This window comes from Agelaius phoeniceus, chromosome 3, assembly GCF_051311805.1.
Source record: "Agelaius phoeniceus isolate bAgePho1 chromosome 3, bAgePho1.hap1, whole genome shotgun sequence".
Classification (NCBI taxonomy): domain Eukaryota; kingdom Metazoa; phylum Chordata; class Aves; order Passeriformes; family Icteridae; genus Agelaius; species Agelaius phoeniceus.
The window spans coordinates 57,152,310-57,172,269 of record NC_135267.1 but is presented as its reverse complement, the minus strand read 5'-3'; the positions used below and the strand labels follow the sequence as shown (position 1 = coordinate 57,172,269).

The 19,960-nt window shown below is 39.4% G+C and overlaps 1 protein-coding gene across 3 annotated transcripts; it reads left to right on the top strand.

Annotated features, from left to right (window-relative positions):
• The first annotated feature begins 1,201 nt into the window (after window positions 1-1,201).
• On the top strand, window positions 1,202-18,507 carry SLC18B1 (solute carrier family 18 member B1). 3 transcript variants are annotated; one of them, XM_077175340.1, is made up of 14 exons: window positions 1,202-1,298; window positions 1,953-2,092; window positions 3,157-3,252; window positions 4,932-5,005; window positions 5,777-5,924; window positions 9,136-9,292; window positions 10,756-10,892; window positions 12,382-12,483; window positions 13,385-13,476; window positions 14,492-14,587; window positions 15,172-15,246; window positions 16,930-17,023; window positions 17,121-17,167; window positions 17,982-18,507. In XM_077175340.1, exons 1-14 carry the CDS (start codon window positions 1,274-1,276, stop codon window positions 18,052-18,054), a joined length of 1,356 nt encoding a protein of 451 aa, XP_077031455.1. In that variant the 5' UTR covers window positions 1,202-1,273; the 3' UTR covers window positions 18,055-18,507. The 3 variants fall into 3 exon arrangements, with proteins under 3 accessions (XP_077031455.1, XP_054484752.1, XP_077031456.1); XM_054628777.2 differs by lacking the exon at window positions 1,202-1,298 and adding an exon at window positions 1,399-1,571; XM_077175341.1 differs by lacking the exon at window positions 1,202-1,298 and adding an exon at window positions 1,718-1,863.
• The last annotated feature ends 1,453 nt before the right edge of the window (window positions 18,508-19,960 follow it).

Sequence of the window (19,960 nt, the reverse complement as noted above, 5' to 3'; positions counted from 1 at the left end):
GTGAAGAAATTCCTTTTGCTTTGCTTGCATGTGTGGCTCTTCCTTCACCAGTTAAACTGTCTGTATCTCAACACATAGGTTTTCTAACTTTTGCTCTTCTGATTCTTTGCCTGATCCCACTGAGGGAGTGAATGAGAGTTTGTGCGGGGCTGAGTTGCTGGCTGGTGTTAAACCACAATGAAAGCTTATTAAGAATATGTGAGGAATTAACCAACATGTTCTATTAACAAGTTTCTTTTGGCAATAATGAGCAGTGCATAAGCAAGGACCTTCGTAGCCATGTTTCACTATTGGAGTCATGTATCACTGCTACTTCTCACACTTCAGCCTTCTGTGCACACTGACTTTGTAGAAATCTGACTCTATAGGCTTTGTTGGGTTACTCATGTGTAATTAGTAATGAAAGGATGATTGGGGTTTGAAAATAGTTGGAAGCTGTGGAGTTAAGAGTCTAGGCTCGAAAGAGCAAGTAGTTGGAGTAAGAATTGTTTCATCTCCTGAAGATAATTGACTTCATCTCCAGCCACAAAAATGAATGCTTTATTCTCTTGCGACTTGCAAGTGTGCTTCCTTTTTTTTTTTTTTTTTTTTTTTGTGGAGGGGAGTAAAGCTACTGAAGAGGCAATAACTATGGAAAGGATTTATGGTTATGTCTTTTTCTGGAAGCAGACAGGGAAAGTTCAAGGTATTCTTAGGGACTTTTCAACAGCCATGATACATGCCACACAAAATATATTCTCAGACTAGGTTCCAGCAAAGGAACATGTCACTGCTTTTCTTTGTGGCTGCTAAATAGCTTTTAAGTTTTCTAATCTTGTGGTAAGAAAGTAGTTCTGCTTTTTCCTGTCATGTGCAGTGTGAGATTCTAAAGTTAGGTACATGGCAAAGTTTGCTCTGAAATGTCCTTTCTAAGCATGTTAATATTGTAACTGGTGACTAGATGGAATACTGATAGCTTAAAATAGTTCTTTTAAGATGTGATTACTGGTTTTCCTCTCCCAAGTAACAGGTGAACAACTGTCTCTTACTATGTTTGGAAGTTATCCTCACACCTCATCTCCTTCCTCACTTTCTCACCCTGTGGATAGGACCTTGTGCCAAATGCAGTGATTCTACCACCTCTTCCTCATCTCCAGCTTGAATTTACTCCTGGCCAGTTTACAGCTATTAATTCTTGCGCCAACGCTGTCGTTAAGCCCTTGTATAATGAATCCTGCAACATGCCGGAGGCTGTGTAATAATCGGCGATCTCGCTCGGTCTACCAATCTAGCAATGTATCGTGGGTGCCCTGGGCCAGGTGTGCATGCCCTGGGCCAGGTGTGCGGCGTACCCCGGCGGCCGGCAGGTTGCCATGGGACCGCGGCGAGCCTGGCGCTCTCCCGGCCCGTGCGGGCAGTCCCGGCGGCGGCTCCGGGCGCGGCCGCTCCTCGGGCCGGGCATGCTCAGTGCCGGCGGCCGGGCTGGCGCTGGCCCCGGTGCTCGCGGAGCCCGCGGGTGGTGCCACACGTGCGGCGGAGGCGCCGCTGCGGCCCCATGGGCAGCCGGGCGGAGGGCGGCGAGCAGCCCCCAGGTGCGAGACGGAGGCTCCCCGCGTTCCTCCTCCAGCACGGCCCGGGCCGGGGAAGCGGCTCCCCCGCGGGCTGCGGTCGGGCCGGGCCGGGCCGGGAGCAGGGAGCGGGACGGGTCTCTCGGCGGGGCCGGGCCGGGAGCGCGGCGGGAGCTCCGGCTGCAGCCCAGAGCCTCCGGGGCGGGCTGAGGGGCGGCTGCCGGCACCTGCACCGCGGCCAAGTCTGCGCTCTGCACGGGGTAAAAGGCAGCACGGCTCGACTTCGATCTCAGAGCCGGGAGGGCACAAGTTTCGTGTGGGTTTTAGTTTTCCAACCTGGTTTGTAAGTTGTTCCCCTCTGTCAGCTTATAATAATTTGTTATAATTTTTATTTGGTATTTTTAGATGATGGCGTGTCAGAAGCAGTTGGTGAGGAATCAAGACGGCTTACCAGAGAACAGCTTTATACAATAGTTGCAGCCGCTTCTATAAATTTCAGTTCAATGATGTGCTACTCAATCCTGGGACCCTTTTTCCCTTCAGAGGTAAACACACAACTTAGCTACTCTCTACATTACTTTTTTGCATGTTGAAACTGTTAGAAATATCTTGACCTCCATGGGACATTTATGGCTGACTGTGAGCTCTGAGTTAAGACTTCTCAGTTGTGGGAATTCAGTGATAGCATGATGCTGGTGTAGCTGCAGTGCATAAAATGGTGACCTGGATCTTGTCCATGGATTAATCTTCCCTATGACTGCACAGGAGACAGCAAACTAATGAGATGAAATGAGATAGAAGTCAAAGTGGATTCTTGAAGAAGTGAAATAATTTTTTGCTCAGTGTTGCATAGTAGTTTTGTAGAGCTGAGATTAAACTCTGCCAATGTCCTGACTTGCATTTCTGTGCCCTAGCTTCTCAATGACTTTTTATTTATAACTTCCTCTGTTAACTCATTCTGGGCTGTTGTTAACTGTGCTAACTCCCTGACCTAGGAAGGGGGAAAAAATAAAATCTCTGCTTATGTTGAATGAATACAACAAAGAAAAAGATGGTTATGGTGCCTTTGCAGCAGAAGTCCATTTCTTTAATGACCAAATTGTTACCAAGTATTTACAAAGAAATATTCTTTTTGTCTCAAGTATTTACAAAGAAATATTCTTTTTCTCTAAATATGCCTGTGTACTGCTGGTGCCCAAGTGAGTGTATTTGGCCAGCTAAATAAGTAAAAAATTGTCTGGTACTAGTTATGGGGTAGCATATCACAGTGAAGATAACAGATCTCTCCATTTACTGCCCTCTCACTGTGCAAGGGATCAAAGTTTTGTAGCTAGTGCCCTTGCACACCAATTGAAGCCACCTTTATATAGTCTGGCTGCCTGTTCAGCAAATAACTCACTTTCATTCACTGACAAATTAACATTGCTTTTCCCTTGATGACATATTAGAAGTTCGACATGTCTTTTAAATGTGTTGTTCTGCCTTTGAGAAAAGAAATTGCTTTCTAACTGCACTAATAGACAATTAAATAGATTTAAATATGCAAGGCATGAATGTTGTTCACCAAGAATTTGACTGAGTCTTTACATGGTTGTGATCTTTTTTGCAGGCAGAAAAAAAAGGTGCCAGTAACACAATTGTTGGCCTGATTTTTGGATGTTTTGCTTTGGTCAATTTCTTGACTTCTTTAATATTGGGAAATTATGTAAGTATAATTGGAGCTCTAACTTTTTCTGTGGTGACACAGGTTGGTACATGAAGGCAGTTCTGCAAGGCTGAGAAAAGAGATGTCTTTTCAGTAGTGCTACTGCAATTTTCTGTCTGCAGTAACTGGAGTCTGACCAGTCAGTCTGAGTGTGATCTAAGTCTTGTCAGTACTTTTCTGTCGTTCCTGAGTAGCATAGGGCAACAGACATGTGACTGTTTTGTTTCTCTAGTTAACTTTTCTGTTTGCTTTAGAGTAATCAGATCAATTCTGCTTCCTATGACCTCCTTTCTCCTACCCCCCCTTTTTCTTTGTGGCACTTATATATTCGGTTTGCCTTTGGCGACATTAAGGTGTTTTGTTTTTGTTTTGTTTCTTTCTTTAGTTAGATGCACCTCTTCTTCTTTTCTGGTATGTTGTCTTTTTTTTAAAACATTTGCTCCTGTTATGATTTTCTGCTGCTTAACTCAGTTTAAACTTCATCCTATATTAATATGAGATAAATGTCTCCAGTTCTTGTAACTTGAGCTTTCCCACAGATTCAGGATTTTTCTCATGTTGAAGAAATCACAAATAAGTTATATAAATGTTTGTTTATGTGCTGCAGCACTGCTGTCTATGCAGTGTGTGCTAGGGCTGCTCAGGATCATTCCCTAAGCTGGGGCTGCTGCTGAGCAGCAGTTCAGAATCCTCTCTGTCTTTGACTGGGCAGCCTATTTGTTGACCCTGTGGTGAGTGCTGTTCTCTGGTGCTGAGGTGGCTCATAAAGTGTCACATAAGTGCCATTACAAAGTCCAGGTCTTGGTGCCTGTAGTAGTATTCAGCTATGGCACAAGCCTCACCAAGTACTTTACAGGGGAGAGAGTGAATGTGCCATCCTCACTGCAGACAGCTGAAGTGCACATCAATAGACCTGGACAGTGCAGCAATCAGAGATCCTGAGGGTTTCAGTTAGACTCAGCAAAATATAGGCTTTAGTAATAATGGCTGAAAGGCAGGGACTTTGTTCAGGCCTGAACAAAAAAAGGGCCTGAAACACCTACTGTCCTTAGGGAAAGTTGCAGTCTGGAATTAGAAGCTCAGCTGTACTTTGTTGCAGGATCGAGTTTGCTTTATGGCATGCCTCCTGTCATCCTTCACTCTGGTGAGAGAGTCTGAAACGAAAAAAGGTGGGGTCCTTTCCTGGTGGTGAATGGGGAGGCCTGAAAGTCCCATCCTTCCCATGCCAAAGCTTTGCGCTGTTAAGGGTTGTCTTGAATTTGCTAAAAAATCAGCTTGCATTGACTCTCAGTAGCCAGATACGTGATGGGTATTGCTGGCCTTGCCTCAGTCAGTGGTAGTGCTGCAGGGAGATTTGGAAACAAACTTTCTGCTTGTTTATTATGAGGAATGCTGCTGTAACCTGCTGCTCTGCAGAAGCTGCAGCATGCTGCTATGAAATAGTTAACTGCAGCATTGTCTTACCTTTCTAAAACTGGGTTAAGTCACTTAACCATTCAGAGTATTTTTAGGTTCATAATTGAATGAAGGCACACCAGCAGAAGCAGTGTTTCCCAATCTTTAAGTTACAGGTGCTATAAAGTTCCCATAATTTTTTGATTTCTCAACAGTAACTTATATGAGAAATTTTTGATCTTTCCTTGAAATGCTAACATGTAAAAATGGTATTTAATTTACAGCTTTCACAAATTGGAGCAAAATTCATGTTTGTGTCAGGGATGTTTGTTTCAGGATGTGTGACCATTCTGTTTGGGTAAGTAATTTCTGTTGCTTGGTTTTGTTCCCTTTATCTTCTGATCATTTTCATCCATATGAAAAGATGGACACAAAATTAGAAACTCTTGGGCATCTTTTCTGTGTGGGTTAGGTCATTTAATTTCTTGCATCTTTAATTTTTATTACCTCTTGCAAAGCAGAATAAACACTTCTCCCTTTCACTAGGTTTCAGAGTCTGTTTACTACTTTGAAATTAGAGGAGCTAGGTTCTGTCTATTTAATTAGTAGTTCACAGACAGCGAGAAGCCTGTCAAAGGTGCAGCAATAAGAAAACTATTTCTGCATAATGTTTTAATTATTATTTCCTTAAAAATATTGGGCTTAAACGGGAAGCTTTTCCTGTCAGGTGGAAGTGCTAAGTCACTAATTTTAGCAAAATAAATGTTTTATTATCAATTAAAGAATCTCTTATTAGTTAATTCTAACACATTGCATCAGACTTCTTGCACAGGTGCTTGGAAAAGCTATGGAATGCAACAAAGGTGGCATTTGAGTTTTTCACAGGTTATGGTTTTCATGCTCTATTCACTGCCAAGTAAAGGGGAAAAGGAGAAAGCTGCCAGAAATAGTTTGGTAGAGTTTGAATAATTTCACTGATGTGGTTCAAAGATAAGTGGTAATAGAAAGCATTGTGTGTCTTGTAACTGTGTCTTTTAATGAGCAAGAAATTATGCTCTAGGGCCTTTAGTATATGGCTTCTTCCATCCTGAGAGAGATCCAATTTATTGTTGGGATTTTTCTTTTCCAGAATGCTCGACAAGGTGCCAAGTGGACCAATGTTCATTGGTTTCTGCTTTTTAGTAAGAGCAATGGATGCAATAAGCTTTGCAGCAGCAATTACAGCATCGTTCTCAATCCTTGCAAAGGCATTTCCCACTAATATAGCTACTGTCCTGGTAAGTTCAGAAAGCAGTGTTACAGCTGAGTTCTAGCAATAAAACAAATTGCCAGTGGGCAGCCTAAAATCAGGAGAAAATTTGTTGTCTCGTATGCAGTCTTATTTGAAATCATGTAATGTTTTGTTTGTAATCTAGAATCACAATCCTATAACAAGTTCAGACCTTAGCATAACTCTGGTTAGATATAAATTAAGCAGTATATATTAGTTGCTTGTGCTTTGAAGACAGCTGACCATTAGTGGCAGTAGCTATCTCTTCAGTGAAAATCAAGACAAAATACTAATAAAATACTAGCACAGCTTTTAGTGACTACCTCTACCTGGATAGTAAGGATCCATGTGAATTGATTAAAAAACGATAAATTAATTCAAATGGTGTTGATTTAAATGACTGAAAGATGCAAAACTAAAACAATTTTGGTTTAATTTTTCTAATCTGTTGATAAAAGATATGTATGAAAAGATAAGAGCTAGAATTTCTTGAAATTTGGAGAGCAGTATTTCTGATCATCAACAATTCGTTTCAAACAGAGATACCCTTTTTCAGTTGGGGTTTTAAAGTGTTAAAGGAAAGTTTTGTGTTTAATAAATACTGTTTTCTCTGTCTATTCTTCAGTACATTCTGGTTTTCAGTTCAAAAATATTCTGTCAGAAATAACTGGGTTAAATATTAATGAGTGAGCAAATGTTGAGAACTTATTTAAGAACATTAAATAAAATTAGAAAAGTTTCTACTTTTATTAATATTTTTGTTAAGCTGTTTAATTACTTCTATAAATATATATCTGTAAGAATATGTCTATAACTCAAAAGAAACCTACTAAGTTGTATCAGCAGTGATTAGCTGACCTTTTCATTGGAGCAATTTATATATTGTAATCATGTTTTGGATTTATTCAGTCAAGAAGGTTAAGGTTTCCTGTTTGCAAATTTGAAAACATAATTTAAATAGGTAAGTAAAGTAATGACTTTAAGAGACTTAGTTACCTATTTTATAATTAGAATTAAAAAGAAAAGAAATTGTGTTATGAGAGCACAGTAACCATAATGCATGGCTGAAAATGATACGTGGTGGTGAGGGATGTCTCAAGACCAAAATCAGAAATGCTACACGGCTGTGGCTTGGTACCTACCTTTGTTTAAAATCTAGAAAGGGTGCTATAAAAAGACAGATGACTTCTAAATGTTTGTCTTTTTACCATATTGTGAACTCCAGTGTCTTGCTCTGCTTGAGAATAAAACCTCTTCATATTTATTCATGAAGTAGATTTAGTGTCCTTAAACGAGCGCGATGGAGAGCTCTTGTTACTGTGAGCTCTGAGGCAGGAGGCACAAGAAAGAGGTGATTGTTTAAGGAAGGTGCATCCTAGGGTAAAATTGAGGCCTGAAGGAGTGGATGAGGCTATTTTAGGCTTGCTCTCTGTTGTCCTTCTTGATAGTGCTAGATTGTGAAAAGCAGTTTTCACCTCCTTACCATTTTGGTACAAGTTTTCAGCCTTCCTTTTACTTATTGGGTACCCTAGAGGGTGTACGGGGAAGTTATTAAATATAGGCACATTAGCCTTGTTGGAGTGGGAAGTTGAACATTTGTCAACGTGATCCCTCTGTGGAGGGAGGAGATGTGGACTTCAGAACATAAGCAATCTCACTTCTCTTACAGTATCAGGTTTATCTTATCCTCTGATCTATACTACTGCAATGTCTCAGCTTCCCCCCCCATGCCCTCCCCATTTCATTAACTTAAAAGGGCTAAATGATGGACTGCCCCAAATCATGTAAATTATTTGAACCAAAGTCTCACAAATCAAGTGTTTTTTATGGCTGGTGAGCAACAAAAGTGAAAGCATCATCTGGATACAGTGATGTTAATGGCCATACCTAGTTATTTTCTTTGCTAGGAAAGAAAAAGGTTGCAACCCTAGACTGACCTAGGATAAAGAACTTGGCTTTTGCTGACTCTGACTGTTTTCAGGGCATTTGACTACTCTGACTCGCATTGATAGTGGAGCCCTGGAAAATGTTAAAGATAGTCTTTGAAAATGTTAGGCTTTGTGTTTTCTCAGATCACTGCACCTGCGTAAGCAGTATGATAAATGATATAATTGTTTGATATGATGATTTTTTTAGTAATTAAATATAATTATTATATAATCCTAAGAAGAATCATGAGAAACTATTTTGGAAATTTAAGGGGGGCTATGCTTAGCTGAAATCTATGTATACAATAGAACAATATAAGTTTAATAATTAACATGAAAGTTATATAACGATAGAATATAAAAACTTGATCATCTTGAATGTATGGTCAGAGTCAGATTTGGTGGAAAACACCCCTGATTCCCAGAGCTCTTAATAAAAGCACCTGCATATAATCGCTTATGTGAATATGTGTTTCTGAAGGCTAACAGTATGAGTAAAACTAAAGATGAGAATTATTCCCTGGAGTTATCTTTCATGGTTCTGGAAGTTATCAAAACTTTTATCTGTAAGCAGTTATTACCACCAGCTGTTCCTGGTGATCTAAGCATTGATTAATCAATTGTTGAGGCAGATGTTGACAGTGGTGACTATGACATTGTAGCACAAGATGTATCTGTATTACTGTCCTTTTACAAATTAGCATCTTATAAAACATACCAGATTAATAAATTATATCCAAAACAATCTGAGTTGTCCCCATTGCAGTTTCATTATTTTTTCCTATCCCTAGGGAGTGAGTCCAAACAGTTGTTTATGGAGAGAAAGCTTTAACTTTGCACATATACTTCATCCCATGAGATAATGACCCATCTGAGTAGGTGTGTTTAGATCCTTTCCCTCAGGCTGGAGTGTAATGGCAGGTGGGAGAGGTGATCCCTTCAGCCTGAGGTGTCCTGTGAATGCTTTCTGCTACTGGAGCATTTGCGTTACATCAAGACTGGTATCTGTTAGGTGACAGCAGAGTTGTGAATGCTGTACAGGAACCAGTACAGGTGGTTCCCTGTAGAGAGGCAAAAGAGGTCATGGCTGTCAGACACATAACTGGAATTCCTTTTGCTATCCCACCCTGTGAAGGTCACTACTAGCTCTTGTCCTGGCAATGCATTGTCTTGTTTTTCACTACCCTGGATATGTTGTACTGCTCCTCAGACACATGGCTTGCTTTGCATTGCTGCATTGTATTTTCTCAACATACTGACTTCATTTCTGCTTGCTTTTTCATGCTCTAGGGCAGCCTTGAGATTTTTTCAGGACTTGGACTGGTGCTGGGCCCACCTTTGGGTGGCTTTTTGTATCAATCATTTGGTTATGAGGTCCCTTTCATCACGCTGGGATGCATAGTGCTGGCTTTGGTGCCTGTGAATATGTGCATATTGCCAAGATATGGTAAGCATCCTTCTGCCTGCTTCCTTCGCTCACCTTAACTTCTCATGTGCTTAAGTGTCTTTAAAAAAGTGTTGGCTTCTGGAGTCTGATCCAAGTCAGAGGGCAAGACTCCACTTGAATTAGCTTATCATCTTGATCAGGTCCATGTTTAATGCTAACCTAAATTCATGAGATGGCCTGGAATTAACACAACTCATGCCAATTTCTGCAAATAGTGGGAACTTTGTGTGGAAGTGAACTGATATATTTTTGTTTTCTTTTGTCTTAGATTTAGGGCTTGTAAAGGATCAGTTGTGTCTGCTAGTTGAAGAAAAGCTGGAGACAGATTTTGCCTAAAACAGGAGAACTCAACATGTTTGAGTTAACAGTAGAGTGGAAAACTAATTATAGGGAGGAAAAGAAGTGTTTATTTGTACTGAACAATGCAGGATCTGATTAACATGAAAGAATGTTAAAGTTAATAAGGGAGGGGTTTAATGAAGTGCTGGAGGTCATATAAATTTATTAAATTTTAGATGATCCTGCTTGGACAGAAAACTAGCTTAGAGATAAGTCCTCATGCAAGACTATAATTGTAAGGTTACAGTTCTGTTATTCTTTTCTAGAGAAAAAAAAATGCTAGTAACTTTGAAATGCTTCTTTAATTTTGATTTTTTATCCTTTAATACGAAAACCATGGAAAATAACTTCAAGTATGTATATTGGCTTTTAGAAGAAACTTAAAATGATTAAACTTTGTGTGTTGCTACTGCTGACTTTCCCCCCTGACCTCCCCAAGCTCTGAAATTGTCATGATATCACTGCCGGTCTGGAAGTATGTTACATAAATGTTAGCTCTGAGCTGATGGATGATAATGCCTGAACTTTCAGTTCTTTGTACACTTTGAGACCACATTCAGGTATTATAGGAGAAACACCATCAGGAAGAGGGCCTGACTTAAAATTCCCACATAACCATGACATCTGAAAAAAGTTTCCTGGACTACAAATTGAACATGTTGGAGTTCAATTAGTTGTTTAAAAACTTGGATAGATCTCAACTGATAAATAGCAATCTTACTCTCAAAGCATGTTTCTTTTATTAGATATGAATTGTTTATATATGTGTTCAAGTATCAAGCTGAGACATATCCATGAAGATTTCATTGTATAACTGCTAGCAGAGAAGCAAATACTTTTTTCACATAATTGGAGTAATATATGCTTTAGTTCTTTTCAAGTTGGGGATATGCAGTTCTGGAATCTAAATTGGATGCTTTTCTTTTTCATCTATTGAATTTTAGTTTTTACTATAAAAATAGTATAGCACATAATAATCAACTATTAACTTTCATCTGTTGTGCAACAGGAGTAAGAAGACTAAAAAAAGGGAAATACTATTTCTTTTCTAAAGCAAGAAGATCAATCATGAGCTTATGCCGCTGAAAATAATGCAGTTTCCCCCCCCTCTTCTATTGAAACAGATTCAACTCCTAGGAAGGAATCATTTTGGAAGCTCATTCTTCTGCCAAAAGTCCTAATACTCTGTCTCACTATATTTTCTCTAAGTGCATGCTTGGGTTTTTTTGATCCCACAATATCTCTATTTATCTTAAAGAAGGTAAGTCCTGCTAACATGCAGTGAAGTCTTGACTTAATAAATATTGAGTAACTAGCTTTAAATGTAAATATCCTAAACAAAATTGAGCTTCGTCCAATTAACACTGCTTTAGTTAACTGTTAGTTGTATGAATTCCAAATAACTTGATTTACACAGTACTGATAAGTCAATATCTATTGCATCATCTCTTCCTGCTGGGTCTTGGTAACTTTGAGAATGAGAAGTGTAAGGTCTTTTAAAATGGGCTTTCTCCACTTAAAGGTCTTTCAGCTGCAAAGTACTGTCTCTGAACAGGGCATAGAAACTGCTTTCGTAAAAAAGGTATTTTTTCTTCCTTCCTGAAATCAAATTCTTGAAAGCTGCTGCAGCCACTGGCAATGTTACATCTCTTGATGTGAAGCCCTTTAAGATTCTGTTCCTAGATAAAATTAAGCAATGGTCTTTGAGTGCTTTTTTTATGAGTTGTTTTTCCAAAGGGTAATGTTTCACAGATGGCTGTGCTACTTTTTGTCTGCCTAATCTGTACTTGGAGTACTTGTTCAGGGTGGTGGGGACTTGATGCTAAGTTCTTTGATCAGTGGAGATGTGGATGTACATCTTCCATCTCCCATGATGGGAGGGATCTGAAATTATCCCACTGTAGAGTCTGTGTGCTTCTATGGCTCTTCTGCTTTCCCTTTGCTCTGTGCTTACAGATACTTGCTGTGAAAGGGCTGTGGCCCTCTTGGCAGGTATTCTAACCACTAAATTAGAGTTATCATCACATATTTGCATATGACAAGGAAATAGTGAATATTTATGTAGTCTATACCATATGAAACATCTTGGAATACCTTCTAACACTTAGTTAAGGCACTTACTTGAGAAACTAAGGTGCTTATGATTCATTACACATTTTGTTTCAATGCAGAAATATGTGTCTGGATTAGGAAAATGTGGGCCTCAGGGTGTCAGCAAAAACCTCTTATTCCTTCCCATAAAAGTCATCCTTTGGTTGAAAAGTTGGAATTGAGTTTTATGGCACTACTTACTTTTAAGATGTGCTGATAACAATGGATGAATACAGTGCTTATTTTTTCTAATGCAAATAAAACTAAAGATTGGAGAGGTAGAGACTAAATCCATTGAAATTTCAGTATCTGCAGTGTCTGTTTCAAGTGTGTCAGATTGTAATGTTAGAATCCAGTGTGCTCGTATAGGGGACATAGCATAATGTTTCCTCCTGACATTATTTAGGCTTTATATGTGTACAGTTGTGTCAGGTGTCTCCACCACTCCATCATCCTTAAAAAGTGTTGGTAAAAGCAATGAAACAGAAGCTCTGTGGATGATTTCAAATACATGAAAAACCTCTGTAGGGTATCAGTAAAATACTTAAAATTGCACATTTCAGTATTTTGATTTAATATATAATTCTTGGATGGTCCTTAATGAACGTAGCATATATGATTTGTCTTGGTTTTTGTTTTATTGATCTTTGTTTCCATAGTTCACGCTCCCAGCTGGTTATGTGGGCTTGGTGTTCCTTGGTTTGGCACTCTCGTACTCCCTGTCTTCTCCCCTCCTTGGACTCGTAAGCGACAAACTGCCGGTGAGTCCTACCCTGCTGTCTGTGCAGCATGACTAAAGCATTCCATGCTTTTGCTTAGAGGTGGGGAACAGTGGATAAAACAAAGGATCTCGGCCCGGTCTTGTAAAGGGATCTGCCTTTCAAGACATTGCACATGCACCCATTACTGCCACATGGGAGGTCTCTTTTGCAAGACTAGGGTAATTTAAGAATGTCCAAGTCAGTAAAGGAAATTGAGCTGAAGTGTGCTGAGCTTTTCTAGTGGACTAAGCACAATCTTTTTCAAAGCAATATGGAATAGAGAGTAGGAAAATATGTCCCAGTTATCCATGCTTTTAACCACATCTAATTCTATTAGCTTTTGAGAAAAGGAGTAAAGATGTTCTGGTTAGCTGTATTGACTTTATTTTATAAAAAGTGTAATATTCAAATTAGATCATCACCGTGGGCTGCCTATCCTTTAGCCTCGTCCTTTAGCTCTTAACAGCACCATAGAAAGAGACTTTGACAGTGATACACCTAAAACTGCCTTTTTGACAGCCAGCGCTAATTGATCAAGGAAACCTACACTTTGAATACTATGCCTGAAGGACAGTGACAATTTTCTGATGCTTTTTTCCTGACACAAACTAGTAATGCCTTTTGTACATGAGAATTACACAGAATCATAGAATGGCCTGGGTTGGAAGGAACTTAAAGATCATCATAAAATGATACAGGGTGTTTCTTATATTAAAGAAGACTAAGACCTAAAATACTTTGCTAACTGAGAAGGATCATTGCTCAGTGTCCCGAAATCTCTGTACTAAGCCACTGCTGCCAGTGATTGCATCTGGAGTGAGGAAACAAGAATTTGTTGTTTTTTGATGTACATGACAGATTCCCAATTTTAAATTGCATAGCTTTTCCTTTTCTTACACAGTACATCAGGAAGTGGCTGCTGATATTTGGAGACTTAATGACAGCAGTGTGCCTTTTCATGCTAGGACCTGCTCCTGTACTGCACATTGAAAGGTACTGCCTCTACCTGAGCCTGTCCCATTATGTGATGTTTTCAACCATAGTCATGTATGTCCATAAGTCTGTAATTAGCAGCTCTGACCATGAAGCAGATTTGGTTTTTAACTTCCACTTTTGACCATGAAACATGGTTGTTTTTTGATGTTGTAGCATGAGACTGAAGCTGTGAAATCATCTGAAAACAGAGATTTTACAGTTTCATAAAATAGATCCTTTTCTTTTGCTTTTTAGTGTTACTTTGTTCATGGTAATGTGTATGGTAGGAAGAATGTTGCCTTTTATTTTCCTTCCCTCACAGTTTTGTGGCATTTCTTGTTCAGCTAAACAAAGTTCTCATTTTGTCTTATTTTCCAAATTTTTCTGTTTCATCAATATTTTTAAACTATAGGGTTTATTTGCATGGCTGTGCAGCAGTACTGATTTTACTTCTCTCTGTATATAGCCTACTGAGAAAAGTGACAGGTTATAGCTTTGTTTTCACTAGCAAAGACAATGTTTGTTGTACCTGAATGCTGTAATGTCATATTTCTCAAGTTAATTCACAGCAAAACACTGCTACATTAACAAAACAACTACACAATCCTTCTGTCCTAGGTTAGATGCTGTGTTAACGTAATAGGCTTGTTAATGCATAGAACTCCTCCTAGGCTGCTAATTTTTAAATATCAAAAATTTTCAAAATCCTTCACTTCTGCAACAAACCAAGTCTGGTGCTGCACACAGGCATTGCTCAGTTAACCTCATCTATATAACTCTTCCCTATATACATGTCATAAAATGAACTGCATTTGATAAGAAAATATATAATTTGAGCACAAGCTTTTCATATTCTTTTACAAAGTCTTTTTTCTAAAGTATAGAACTGGATTTTTCAAGTATTAGTATTGGCTTCAAGACACATAGTTTGCTGATCAGTCAGGGAGAGCTGATACAACAGCCTTCAGTGAAATGGAGTCCTTACTGAAAAGAGTCTTCAGCAGCTAACTTCTTGTAAATGCCTCTCTTTCAGTCAGCTGTGGATGTTTGTGCTAGTGTTGGTTTTGATTGGCTTTTCCCTTGGCATGAGTGCTATCCCAGTGTTTCCAGAGATCCTGCAATGTGCATAGTAAGTAACTCAGTCCAACATTTCTTTCATGTTACTGACACTAGGAATCTGCAATTGTCTTTCAGGGGTGAATATGAAGTGTGGCTTTTTTCCCCCTTTTTGAGGCAAAGGCAAATAGTAACACTTAAATGTTTCCACTACTCTTACTGTCTTAGTTTTTTCTGACTGAGCACCCCAGTCATTATCCTCCCAATATAACTTTGTGAATGCATACTTCAGTAATGATGTAGAAGGGCCTTGATTTACTCTTATAAGTATGTTCCTTTTGGAACAAGTTTTTGCTTCTAAAAAGCCACCTGTCACAGTTTCACACTTGCCATATGAAACATGGGGAATTGGTGTGATGGTGTGATCTTAACTTGGGAGAAAACAGATGAAGAATAGCACTGCAATCCTTCAGAGGGGCAGTAAAGAAAGTACTGGGTAAACAGAAATTCTACTGTACACTTCTGCTTGTCGACTGTTTATGTGGTGTGCAAATTAAAAGGAGGGGAAAAAGTCTACAGGGAGTCTACTTGTGTCTCAGTCTACAAACTGAGACACAGTATGTATTGGAGTACCCCAGCTTGTCTGTCTTTCTGCAGTGAGAATGGATTTGAAGAAGGTCTGAGTCTTCTGGGACTGGTGTCTGGGCTCTTCAATGCCATGTGGTCCCTTGGGTAAGTTTACCCCTATTTTGTAAGCTAAGTGTTCAGCTGTTCCACACTGCTGCTGTTGTCATCTTATTGCAGGGGTTCCATACTGTTGTCTCCTTATCACAAAAGTTTCATACCTTCTTGGTGTTTCTCATGGGCAACTCCTCCAAGCACTGCCTTTTTCTTCTTCCCAAAATAGCCAACTGACTCCAGTTCCCTTCTCACCTAGCCACCCCACTCTTTTATAGCACTCTTCTTCTCATTGGTTACAGCTGTGGCCTGGTAAAGTCAGGCCTGTTCCTAATCTTTGCTAATTGGCCCAGCTGCAACTCCTTAGGGGTAAGATTACTTTCTACACTATCTTTATTTTCTTATTGGCTATCCCCCTACATACTGCCACATGGAAACCTGGCTGTTGCTGTGTTGATCTTGGTTCAAAAGTATCTTGCTTGACAGGTGTCTGGTAGGCACGTTAAAGCTTTTTACCCCCAAAAAGGTAAAACTTTTGACAATGCTCTGAAGTCATCTTTCTTGAAACATATTGCTCTGCATATCAAAAAACTGCAGTGATTAAAATGGATGTTTGCTTGCACTTTTGTGTGGTGATTTTTCCTTTCGCTAAAATATCTAATGCTCAATACAGAGAGATGTGGACTTTAATTTTTTACAAAACCAAGTCCACCCAGTGAGTTAGATGTCTGCTCCTGACTAATTCTGTTTTCCTTTTTCCATTTTCCTGGGATAGCTTAAGGTAGAATCTTCTTTTTAAGCCACAGAAATTCTTTAAAATTTATGCTTGTATAGCTTAGCAGAGTGTGTCTGTAACTCTATATAGTCAGGGTCATCATCCCAGAAATAAGTGAAACATGCTACTGGCTGAGTGGCCCTTCAGAGCTGTCACTCAGTGGGAAGTGACAGAATGCCCCTATTGGTAGTCACTTACAGGATACTTTTATCTGTCCTTGTAATCCTCTGTGGCTGCAGGTATGTTTCAGTCGCACAAATTTGCACCATTTTTTTCCAAGATCTAGCTGTCTAGCAGTCTTGTTTATTTGGTGTAGGGTTTAGTACAGACACAGGTTTATGCTGCTATCAAGCCTGGTTTTATAATGTAACTTGCTTCCACAAAGTCTCTCTAGTTTTACACAGTTTTTTCCCTTTCTGTTGTGAGACCTTTCTAAAGAGACAGCAGCTACATAACCTTTATAACCTGCATTTTTAGACAGGCATAAAGGTGCAGGGCAGTTAAACACAGCTGAACCTTGCAGTGAGCATGTCTGTCACATTGTGCCTCCCCACCTGCTTATATTTATCACACCCTTGTCTTGAAGTTTAGAAACTTTTTGTTTTGAGGGATGCGACTTTGAATTTCTCTTATGATAGAATTGATCAGCATAGATGTTTTCTTAGAGCATGTTCCTTAATTGGGTCTCTCTACTGAAAAAACTGCATTCAGCTTTCTGGATGTGGATCCTGTTTCCAGATGAGGAGGTAATTAGATTTACTGAGGCCTTGGCAAACAACAAATTCATACTTATTGTGCATTTTAGGAAAGTTAGGTCTGTGGAAGAAAATCTCTTTGTTGTCAAAGGTAAGAGTCTTTGAAGGAAGGCCACAAAACCCACTAAAACAGTTCTCTGAGAATATGGTATGTTACTGTTACCCTTTATGTTTGGGATGCCAATACCTGATCTTGATTTGATGCAGGGCATTTGTAGGTCCAATTCTGGGAGGATTTCTAAATGAAGAACTAGGTTTTGAATGGGCTGCAGCCATCCAAGGAGGATGGCCACTGTTAAGTGTAAGTAATTACACATTTTTTAATATCTGTTGCAGTTATGAGCTATTGTATAAGTTTGTTATAATTACTACAATTGTAACTGGCTGTTTCCTCAAAGGGTCTTGCAACTGGAATATTTTATATCATTGAGGCAACAAGGAAAAGGTATGCTGAGATATTTATTCTTTATTTTGCTTGCAATCATATAAAGCAAACCTTTGAAATCTGTGCTTGCATTTTTTTCTCACTACCAACCTAATAATGAATGATAAGATGAGCAATAAAAACATCGCTTAAATAATTTGTCTGTATGGTTTCCTAAATCCCTACTGACCTAAACGAACAGCTAAACCAGGCAATGTCTATTCTATACCAGCAGCAAGACCGTGGCATTAATGAGCAAACCCTACTGATGGTTCCTCCATCAGGAAGGTGTCTGTGAGCTGGAATTGTTTGTATGGTCACATGCAGAGAGCAGTGGTCAATGGCTCAATGTCCAGACACAGACTAGTGACGAGTCGTGTCCCTCCCGGGTCTGCCTAGGGACCAGTACTGTTTAGTATCCTCACCAACAACTAAAAGAAGGTAGATTCAGACTAGATATAATGAAAAAATATTTACAATGAGGGTAGTGAAACACTGGACCAGGTTGCCCAGAGAGGTAGTAGATGCCTCATCCATGGAAACACTCAGGCCCAGGGTGGACATGGCTCTGAGCAACCTGGTCTAGTTTAACATGTTGCTACCCGTGGCAGGGTATCTGGACTAGCTGACCTTTAAAGGTCCCTTTCAATCTGATCAACTGTATGATCATGGGAATGAACAGTACATGGTTCTGTGCGGTAGTAGGGAACCCAGTGATCCATGTAGTTCTTTGCATGTAATGTGCTTCTTTGCATATTATGTTGATATCACATAGCACTATCTAGAGAATATAAAAGCTGTATTATCTGTTCTTCTCTTTTCCTTATGCGAACAGTTCCAGTTCCAGCCTGCAAAATCCTCCTGGTGATAATGAAGAAAGGACTCGTCTAATGGGCAATGAAACATAGCCAGGCATACTTTCAATTCTCTGTTTGCTGTTGTTGTTTAACCTAGTATTGAGGTGACTGGCCTTAACAGTGCTTCATTATTCTGGAGCTGGGACATGATCCCTTAGTGAACAACCAGTTGTGGTTTAATTGTAGAGGCATTACTGTTTTGAAACACTAAACACTGACTGCCTTTCTTTTGGAAGTTCTCCTAAATGATGAGTAACACTCAGCTGTCAGCCTATTTAATTGTGTTCCATGTACAGTGCACCACTGTATGTGAAAAGTTGTGTTCTCAAATGTCTTGTTTCCATGCTTGTGTGTGCTGTGCATTATTCTTGGGTAAAGCTACTATTTTGCTACCATGATTTTCTGTACTTTTTTAAAGGAAATTCATTATCTTGTAAAAACAGAATTTGAAATTATAAAGGACCAAGCACAATACTGTTTTCAATAAATCAACTTTTTCCCTAAGTTTTGTACATTTTCTTAGACAACGAGAGTGTAAGATACTTCTTGTCTACCAGCACTTGTGTTATCTTGCAAGTGCCTGAAAATGAGATGCAAAAATAATGAAAATTTGCCATATCTACACAATAAAAACTGATCTTCAGTCCTGGGGGAGACTTGGCATCTGGTGTATACATTTATATACATACACAAAAGATAAATGGATGTTTGTATTATATATGAAGACTCAGCTTGGTGATTGTGAGATTTATTGTGCTAATAAATGCCAGCCAGAATGTTTGTACTTATTGCTTCTGCAACAGCAAATCTCTAAGGATTCTAGGGCTACTGTGGAGAAGAAAACCCAACATTACCTCACCTCTTCCAGATGCTCAGCTAAAGACATTCAAAGGGAACTGGGACAAGGACAACTCCTGACAAACTCACAGTAGATTTCTTGACCTTGGTTGTGGCAAAAGTCTTTTAATTTATCATGGAGCCCATAACTGGCTTCTAGAAGGGCTTCTTTGTGGTGGCTTTTTTACCATAAATAAGAAAAGTGGCCTGTCCTAGCAACTTCCAGTCAGTTTCTTCTGTGAATAGTTCCTGGATTTTACATAAGAAATACTTCTTTCTCTGTCAGAGCTCTTTTGGCCTAGAAAGAACAACTGCTGTGGTAGCCAAATGAGCTGTGAGACTTCAGGGTACCAAAGGGCAGACTTCTCCACGGAGCATCTTGTTAATAGCTTCCTTTCCATTTTGTATCAGACATTAGACTATACTGAAACCAGGAATGTACACCTCAATTTACTGGGAAATGCTGACCATGCCAATGCTGATGATAAGCCAAGTGAGAAGGAGCTGAGAGGACTGGAGGTGGATGCAAGACATTTCCTAATATTTTATTTTCTCCTTTTTTTTTTTCTTTTCCATGAGCAATGCAACCTTTCTGTGACAGAGAAACCATTTAATTACCCCAAGAATCCAGGATTTGTGACTTTCAATACATCCTTTGGCTACGTTGGTATTTTCACTTGTGCAGAGTTACTCTGCCGTGACCCAGCTGTGGTCTTGGCAAGCAGATTTCAGATTGACACCATTCTGTTCACTGCTTGGGTGAACCCCTTCCACAGTTGTCAGCTGTCCAATTTCACTCAGCGTGGGCCTTGGCAATGAGGGTAAACTTCCTTTCAGCAAATACACACAACTCCACTTTAGATATGACAGGTCATGTGACAGTGCTCCAATTGATCCTCATTCTCATGGGCAACATTTCTATCTGTGTAGTGCAGCTGACTTGAACAGAAATTCCCATCAGCTTTAAGCATGCATACACATCAACAGGCCTAGGACATGAGAACTTGTAAAGTTCTTGATATAAACGAATTAAAAATGTGCTATGTAAGAATTTGGAAATTCCTAAGTTGACTACTACACCCCTAGTCTTTGTTAAATAATCAGTCCTGGGAGTTTATGA

Excerpts from the sequence above, each read along its gene's own strand:
- SLC18B1 (XM_054628777.2), top strand. The coding sequence starts at position 1,535 with ATGGGCAGCCGGGCGGAGGGCGGCGAGCAGCCCCCAG. Across the intron at positions 2,093-3,156 it reads GACCCTTTTTCCCTTCAGAG|GCAGAAAAAAAAGGTGCCAG; the intron begins GTAAACACACAA and ends TCTTTTTTGCAG. Across the intron at positions 5,006-5,776 it reads TGTGTGACCATTCTGTTTGG|AATGCTCGACAAGGTGCCAA; the intron begins GTAAGTAATTTC and ends TTTCTTTTCCAG.